Raw genomic sequence first — 9,527 nt, 5'->3', positions numbered from 1 at the left:
ATTGTAATTCATTATTATCAGGTTGTCCTAAAAGTTCCCTGAAAAGCCTTCAGTTAATTCAAATGCTGCAGCTAGAGGTACTGACAGGGACTGGAAGGAGAGAGCATATCTCACCCATATTGGCCTCTCTTCATTGGCTTCCTGTTAATTCTAGAATAGAATTTAAAATTCTTCTTCTTACTTATAAGGTTTTGAATAATCAGGTCCCATCTTATCTTAGGGACCTCATAGTACCATATCACCCAATAGAGCGCTTCGCGCTCAGACTGCAGGCTTACTTGTAGTTCCTAGGGTTTGTAAGAGTAGAATGGGAGGCAGAGCCTTCAGCTTTCAGGCTCCTCTCCTGTGGAACCAGCTTCCCAATTCAGATCAGGCAGACAGGACACCCTCTCTACTTTTAAGATTAGGCTTAAAACTTTCCTTTTTGCTAAAGCTTATAGTTAGGGCTGGATCAGGTGACCCTGAGCCATCCCTTAGTTATGCTGCTATAGACTTAGACTGCTGGGGGGTTCCTCTTTTGCTCTGTATGCACCACTCTGCATTTAGTCATTAGTGATTGATCTCTGCTCCCCTCCACAGCATGTCTTTTTCCTGGTTCTCTCCCTCAGCCCCAACCAGTCCCAGCAGGAGACTGCCCCTCCCTGAGCCTGGTTCTGCTGGAGGTTTCTTCCTGTTAAAGGGGAGTTTTTCCTTCCCACTGTCGCCAAGTGCTTGCTCACAGGGGGTCATTTTGACCGTTGGGGTTTTTCCGTAATTATTGTATGGCTTTGCCTTACAATATAAAGTGCCTTGGGGCAACTGTTTGTTGTGATTTGGTGCTATATAAATAAAATTGATTTGATTTGAAAGAGACAAGAAACAAACTTACCACTTTCTTGTTTTTCTGAGGAATTTTGACAGATAGTTTATTCCAAATTTTGTTGAATGGTGATTCAGAATCAAGAGAAATGTTTCTGTGCTCGCTCCCGATGGATGATACAGTAAGTTGTGAACTGTGCACACACAATTACATTTGGAGGCTGTATGACAACAATGACTTCAAGTTTCAGGTGAAAATATCAGCTCAAAATCACAGTACCTTGTTTTGTGCTGGTGCAAAGCTCAGTCATGCCTTTTGTGTATGCCTGAGAGGGGAGAGGGCGTTGCCACATGGTTACTCAGCAACAGGCCACTCCTAAGCAGACATAGGTACATCTGATAACTACATTAGAATTTCTAAAATAAAACCTTTTAAACTAACAATGAAATCTAATCTCAACAAGACATAAATAAAAAATATAAAATCAAAACAATGTCACACATATGTACAGACATCATCACTTTTACTGCGTTTTCTTTTGACAAGTCAGGGGATGGATATATGAACTTTTCCAAGTCACTTGGACTCCATTTACATAAATTTTTCATAGACAGTGTGGTACTGTGTGGTAAATCTGTCTTATGGAGGCAGTTCTTAAAAACTGAGTGTCCACGCAAAAGAGACGAATGAGAAGATGCAAGTCTAAATTTGACCTCGTTTCTTGTAGGAAATTTCTTTTCTGCTCTACTCCTAGATGAAGCTACAAGGGGTGATAAATCATTTTTTGGAATAAGGTTTAATGATCAAAAATGTTTGGAATTCCTAAACTCATACACGTTTGTTCCTGTTGGAGGTCATACACTGATCCACTGAACCCCTTTACAGTTTTAGTGCACGTAGTATCACTGCTGCATCACATCAGCACTGAGTGCAGGCTCGGTTTGTTATGCGTCACAGGTGCCGATCAGGACGTCTCACTGCTGGCAGACGGAGGCGAGATGTTTTCTGTCTCGTGAAGATGCTCTGTGGACTTTAGAACATCAGGATCTCTTGGACTCGCCAACATCTCCTCACTGTTGCAGCGAATCGGGGAGCCTATCTCTGATGAGCGGTCCCCAGGCTTCTCAGGAGTTGTCTGCAGGGCGGCAGCAGAGAGCGGGAGGTTCATCATGTACAACATGCTGCCCAGACGCCTGGATACCTGTGGAGCAGTGAAGAGAGTTTTTTAAAAATACATTTATTTTGTGTTTATGTAGCTGGGTGTTACTTTTTCAGTACCTTTTAGGTTCTTCATGTTTCCAGAACCAAGACAACCAAATTAAAGTGTTTTTCCTTGTCTCCACGTCTCTAGTCGGTGTCTCAAGTTCACATTTGGTGAAATTCTGCTTTTTTGTTTTGGTAAATTGCTGTGTGTAATAACACAGTGACTTTATGTGCGAATAATTAATTGTGGGTGTGTCTACGTTCATTCATGGATAAAGATGGGAGGGGCTGAGATGAACATGACTGAGATTTATCAAATATAACACAATGCTAAAATACCCTCGGCCATATGAGAATATAATCAATGAAAGAGTGTGTAGAAAGAATGTGATCTTTTCAATCAATCAATCAATTTTATTTATATAGTGCCAAATTACAACAAACAGTTGCCCCAAGGCGCTTTATATTGTAAGGCAAAAGCCATACAATAATGACCCCTTTTGACCCCTTAAGATAGCTCAAGGTCAGGAATCTTTGAACTTGTCCAAGGTCTGTGTCCCAAGAATGTCCCCTGTGAATTTGAAGACCCTGGCAGTAGTAGGATTGGACTTACGCTGAGCACAGACATACGGACAGACAGACGTAAAGTCTTCGCAATACCCGTTGGCCATATTTTGGCCTCGGGTTAAAGGAGAACCATGGCTTTATAAATGTGGTGAAAAGAATGCATATTTCCACATTTTTGCATACACTCAGTTTTAGTCATGAATGTACACAAAGTTTTGACGCCACGTCTTGCTGACAGGGTGTATAGGATTGCCCCCCCCTTTAAATAATATAGGTGAAGCTAAAATCTACAGTATGTAGGACTTGGTGTCACCTAGTGGTGAGGTTGCAGATTGCATTATGCCATTATGCCAAACATGATATTGTTTCCCTTCATGTTTTTGCTTCTTTGGTGACGGGATTCGTGCTCCCTCGACTTCTCTTGTGACAAGCAATATGTGTGATCCTCCATTTCACAAAAATGAGGTTTCTTGAACTTGTTCACCTGCATAAGCAACCAGTAGACAGAGTATACACGGGTTTAGAGTATCCCAGAATCCTTTGCGTGCTGGGGAGGGAGGCTTGATAATGGCTCAGCTTAATGCTGAGCTTTAACATTGAAAATGCCATAGACATGCTAACGCGCTAGCATCAGTCCCGTTAAATTATAAAATACGAGGTCTGTTAGAAAAGTATCCGACCTTTTTATTTTTTGCAAACACCTGATGGATTTGAATCACGTGTGCTTGCATGAGCCAACCTTGAACTTTTGTGTGCATGCGCGAATTTTTTCACGCCTGTCGGTTGCGTCATTTCCTGGTAAGCAGCCTTTGTGTGAGGTGTGTGTTTTGTACGCTCGGCGTTTTTTTCATTCCAAGGAAAAAGACGGAACAACTGGAGCAGCGCGACTGCATCAAATTTGGCCAGAAACTGGGCGACAGCCAGGTGGAAACCATTCGTATTATTCAGACGGCTTTCGGTGACGATCCTCTGGGCATCACACAGATTAAGGAGCGGTACAACCGGTTTAAAGACGTCCGCACAACGGTGGAGAGCGAGCTGCGCTCCGGGCGGCCATCAACATGCTGAAATGACCAGATCATTTCCAAAGTGAACGGTGTGGTGATGTGGGACCGTTGTGTGACTATCCGAGAAATTGTGGAAGAGGTGGACATCAGCACTTTTTCGGCACATTCCACTGTGACAGAAGATTTGGCCATGAAAAGAGTTGCAGCGAAATTCATGCCGATGGCTTCGGCACGAAGCTGATGGCGCAGCAAAAGCTCCAAGGTGTTGAAGTCTCACAGGACAGAATTACTTGTTATAGCATGATGAATTACATAGGTTTATCGTTTATTGTTTTGTTTTTGGGTTTGTGCATGGTGCACTGCTGTTTGCATGTTTGTGTTTTAAAATTTTAGTTCAGTGATTTATTTATATTTTATATTTGTTATCATGGGTGTGTGTGTGTATATATATATATATATATATATATATATATATATATATATATATATATATATATATATATATATATATATATGTGTGTGTGTGTGTATATATATATATATATATATATATATATATATATATATATCTATATATATATATATATATATATATATATATATATATATATACACACACACATATGTATACATTTTAATTTTTTTAGTTTATAAGCTTTTGCTTCTGCCTACACCCTTTCAGGCACATGGCTACGTTGTTACATTGTTTTCTTTCTGAGTTTTCTTTGCTATTTTTGAGTCTGTGTGTGCCGAATAAATTCATTCATTCATTATATGTGTATATAAAGCTGTTTATGTAATTTTATTATATTCAACTAACTATTTACAAACTGACGTTACCAGATTTGTTGCTCGGTAGGATTTTGAGTCACTAGGGAAGGTAAAAATTTCAACAAATTGGCAACACTGGAACTGTTTTCAGTAGTAAGAAACTGACACCAAATTCTTGACTGACACAAAACCAAGCATTTCCATACCTGGAAGCGGATTTTTAGAGCCGGCCCCAGTTTGAGCCCCAGTGTGTCCAATAGATGCTCTTCTGACAGAAGGGGCAGCGTCTCACCGTCAATCATATGGTCCTTGAAGGTCTGCAAAGAGCAATCACCTCATTAATCATCCAAACGGAATGAAAACTGGAATGAAAACACGAAAGAAAAACCTGTCGTTATGAACCTGAGCATATTCTGAACATGTGGGTATGCTGTTGATGAAGTTATAAACGTCGTTTACTGTCCACTTCCTGATGTCTTCTGAGACATCCTCGCCATTGAAAAGAAACTGGGTGGACCTGGGGTAAAAACAAAACAACACCCACAAGGTTCTTAATTTTAATCGTTTTTGGTGCTAAAGCATTTGTTTTTCCATGAGTGTCGATCTTTTATTCATTCTCACCAGGTTGGAGGAAACTATTGCCAGGACCTGGGAACATATAAGGAATTCCTGTGAGACTTCCACCAGAGGATGGATACACAAACTTCTCCTGGAAAGCTGAGCATTGGCTAGAGATGTCTTTGTCAGTAACACCTCCGTTGGCTACATCTGGGCAGCTGTCCTGACTGTTCCCGCAGTTTTTATGTTCCCCTTCCTTGTAGTTTTTCCTGCTTCCTGTGGTGAGTTCAGAGTCTATTTTGACTTGGTGATGCGTTTTGTTGGTGGGACACCCCTCTCCGATATCTCCCTTCACTTCTACCTCTTTCTCCTCACCCGATGTGGCTCCCGGGCTCTGCTCTACGCTCTTATCTTCGGTTTGGCCTTTCAGAGTAGCCACGTGGCTCTCTGCAATCTTGTGAGCGGTTGGCCTTCTGCCGGCCCGGCGTCCCCTGTCTCTGTGGAGCGTTCCGATTGGTGGGTAAGGGCTGGAGGACATGAGCATGCTGTTGGAGTGCAGGTCATCCAGGGTGGGACGGTGCACAAAAACTTCATGGCCATCAGGCATGCGCTGACGACCTCGAAATGAAATAGGGTTGGAAGGGTACGACATGGGATTATCAATTCCCATCAGTCCCTTCTGATGAGCGTTCTCCAGCTCCTTCTGGTGCAGGATGGCATTCATCTCCATTCTAAATAGGAGCATATGTGCAACCATTAATCACGCATACTTATGCAAACATGATGATTGACCCATAATGAATGGGAAGTGAATTAGGAATGAAGTGTAATTTTAACTGTGTTGAGGATAATGCAACAGAATGAGGGGAACGATTTTGTTAAATGCTGATGATATTCTGCACACAGTACCTGGCTATTTTGCTTATGAATGAGCTCCTGTCGCCGAGCAACTGTTTCCATGGGCTCAGAGGGCAAGAAACCATAACCAGCTGGGAAATAAAAAGAGAGATTGGTTCAGGCACATTTTCATCTCAATAAAGTTTAGACACAATAGAATTAGGATGAAATTACTTGCAAATCAGCACTCCAATTAGCACTTTATGAATGTGATTATATCTGCAGAAATTCACTATATGCATTCTGAATGTGAAGTCTCTTATCAAGAATATCATCAATTTTGGGTGTTGGAATGTTCACTTCACATATTTATATGTATCCTAGTATTTACAACCCCAATTCCAATGAAGTTGGGACGTTGTGTAAAAATGATTTGCAAATCCTCTTCAACCTATATTCAACTGAATACACCACAAAGACAAGATATTTAATGTTCAAACTGATACACTTTTTTGTTTTTGTGCAAATATTTGCTCATTTTGAAATGGATGCATGCAACACATTTCAAAAAAGTTGGGACGGGGCAACAAAAGACTGGGAAAGTTGATGAATGGTCAAAGAACACCTAATTGGAAATGGGTGAGTGTCATGACTAGGTATAAAAGCAGCATCCCCAAAAAGTCTCAGCCATTCAAATGCAAAGATGGGGCGAGGATCACCACTTTGTGAACAACTGCGTGAAAAAATAGTCCAACAGTTTAAGAACAGTTTCTCAATGTTCAATTGCAATGAATTTAGGGATTCCATCATCTACAGTCCATAATATAATCAGAAGACTCAGAGAATCTGGAGAACTTTCTAAACTTTCTACACGTTAGCAGCAAGGCCGAAAAAACCAACATTGAATGCCCGTGAACTTCGATCCCTCAGGTGGCACTGCATTAAAAACCGACATCATTGTGTAAAGGATCTTACCGCATGGGCTCAGGAACACTTCAAAAAACCATTGTCAGTTAACACAGTTCGTCACTACATCTACAAGTGCAAGTTAAAACTCTACCATACAAAGCGAAAGCCAAACATCAACAACATCCAGAAACGCCGCCGCCTTCTCTGGGCCTGAGCTCATTTGAAATGGACAGATGCAAAGTGGAAAAGTGTGCTGTGATCTCATGAGTCCACATTTCAAATTGTTTTTGGAAATCATGGACGTCGTGTCCTCCGGACAAAAGAGGAGAAAGACCATCCAGATTGTTACCAGCGCAAAGTTCAAAAGCCAGCATCTGTGATGGTATGGGGTGTGTTAGTGCCCATGGCATGGGCACTAACACATCTGTGATGGCACCATCAATGCTGAAAGGTACATCCAGGTTTTGGAGCAACACATGCTGCCATCCAAGCAACGTCTTTTTCAGGGACGTCCCTGCTTATTTCAGCAAGACAATGCCAAGCCACATTCTGCATGTGTTACAACAGTGTGGCTTCGTTGTAACAGACTGCGGGTACTAAACTGGCCTGCCTGCAGTCCAGACCTGTCGCCCATTGAATATGTGTGGCACATTATGAAGCACAAAATACGACAACGGAGACCCCGGACTGTTGAACAACTGAAGTCGTACATCAAGCAAGAATGGGAAAGAATTCCACCTACAAAGCTTCAACAATTAGTGTCCTCAGTTCCCAAACACTTATTGAGTGTTGTTAGAAGGAAAGGTGATGTAACACAGTGGTAAACATACCACTGTCCCAGCTTTTTTGAAACGTGTTGCAGGCATCCATTTCAAAATGAGCAAATATTTGCACAAAAACAATAAAGTCTATCAGTTTGAACATTAAATATCTTGTCTTTGTTGTGTATTCAATTGAATATAGGTTGAAGAGGATTTGTAAATCATTGTATTCTGTTTTTATTTACATTTTACACAACGTCCCAACTTCATTGGAATTGGGGTTGTATATACAAACATCTTGAATATAAAGTGCCAATGCCAATACCTACAAATCTAAACCGACAGCTCATGAGACGAGATGATACAAGATATTGGGTTCATGAGAACAAGATATTTTTATTTAAAACTGGAGCACTTTGCTCGTAGAGCACAAACTGCCAACACTAGTTTCCAATTCCACAAGTTTTTGCCTTGGAAAAAAATTTTAAGATCAAAGTCCTGTTAGAAGTGGCTTTTCGTAAGCTAAAATAGAATACAAAATATAGAACAAAAGGGCTTTTCAATGTTAACATCAAATGTCTGATAAATCTGTAATACGGATTAGATGGGGATCAAACTTAAGGTGCCCTGACACTTGCACGACTTTGAGCCGCGCACTTGCACGCACTCTGCCATGCATGAGAGTAATCCTGGTGACAATCAAACCAACAGACGCGGGTGAAAGTGAAGAAGTAGCTTCCTCAGTGGAGGTAATCACAGACAGCTTTGAAGTCCTCTTAGACACCTCACCTGTTGGGAAAGTTCTCCCAGGCATGACGTTGGCATGTGGTGCCAGCGGTGGACCCAGATGAGGTCCCATGTGCATCTGCCTGGCGTCTGAAGGCACCATTTCAGCAGAGGGGACTAACTCCCTAATGACAGAATTACAGTGAGCAACAGTCTGTGCAGCAAAAGGAGGTTTCTTCTGGATGTAAGTGAGGTTATGAGGTAAATCGAACAAAAACTCAGGAACACACCTCTCTATGAAGCGAGGTTCGAACTGTGCTGGTACTCCCTGTAACCTCTGTTGGCCCTGGGCGAGGATCTGTGGAGCCATGGCCATCTGGTTCCTCATGATCATCTCCTGCCGCTGCCGCAGCTCTGCGAGAACAGAGAAGCAAAGATCAACGGGAAGCCACGGCAACACAAACCAACAGAGCAGAGGACTTCAAGCTATGAAGAACTACAGTTTATGCTTTTATCTTGGTGTAAATGTATCATGACAATTCGCCAATGCTACTGCAGGTGCCAACCGTGGTTCAGAGCTCCAGACTGGAACAAAATTCAGTCTAGTGGTGTCAGGAAATTTGCACATTCAGAAAATCCAAACAAACTGCACATGTCAGATTTTGAGGTGCATATTTTTCTGCATCTCACCTCCTGCTGACATGCCATTGACCAGACGGTACCAGTGCTTCTCGTCCATCGCTCCCTGCTCTCCCAGAGCCGTCATCTTCCTTAGCTGCTCCCGTGGAGTCATGATTCACACGACCTTTGACCTCTATTTAAATGTTGGTGAAAATCAAGTTTACAAAAGTTTGTCAAATCATGACCTGCATTTCTTTAAACTGGAAAAGCCTCGCAGCTATTCTGTAATGTGTATAGGTGGAATACTGGTGTCAGGTGTCTAGAATAATGTGAAATATTAGCACTTTTAAATATGAGTACAGAGAGTTTTGTTCTCTAAAAGGCTTTAATTTTCTCGAATTCTACAATATAATTATCAGCACTATTTAAGAAGCAACAAAAGTAGAGATTTGGCAAATGAAAAGCCACATTCCATATGTAGTGTTACATCGTTGTAATTGCAGGCATCAACCACTAGGGTGCATCAGTGATCTCTCATTAGAAAGCACTTAATGAACTTTTAAAACAAAATAATTTATTAGAAGAATGTGTAGGCACAGTGAAACATATCCAGAATGGATCCTCTCTCTCTCTCTCTCTCTCTCTCTCTCTCTCTCTCTCTCTCTCTTTCTGTGTCTGTTGCTGCTTTTAACTTAAAGACATAAATGGTGAAACACATTTGTTTTACCAAGAAAACTTCATTTCATCAGCAATGACATTTTTGGAATC

The 9,527-nt window shown here is 41.4% G+C and overlaps 1 protein-coding gene across 1 annotated transcript; it reads right to left on the bottom strand.

The window, feature by feature from the left end:
• Window positions 1–1,603: 1,603 nt before the first annotated feature.
• samd7 (sterile alpha motif domain containing 7) lies at window positions 1,604–9,295 on the bottom strand. Its single transcript, XM_034184088.1, is given in 9 exon segments — window positions 1,604–2,000; window positions 4,554–4,664; window positions 4,750–4,847; window positions 4,850–4,864; window positions 4,969–5,643; window positions 5,820–5,894; window positions 8,202–8,323; window positions 8,429–8,552; window positions 8,829–9,295. Coding segments are annotated over 9 exon segments (1,560 nt in total). The 5' UTR covers window positions 8,932–9,295; the 3' UTR covers window positions 1,604–1,763.
• Window positions 9,296–9,527: the final 232 nt, after the last annotated feature.

The sequence above is a fragment of the Thalassophryne amazonica genome, chromosome 12, assembly GCF_902500255.1.
Source record: "Thalassophryne amazonica chromosome 12, fThaAma1.1, whole genome shotgun sequence".
Taxonomy (NCBI): Eukaryota; Metazoa; Chordata; class Actinopteri; order Batrachoidiformes; family Batrachoididae; genus Thalassophryne; species Thalassophryne amazonica.
The sequence above is the reverse complement of the archived record's forward strand: the minus strand, read 5'-3'. Positions and strand labels throughout refer to the sequence as shown.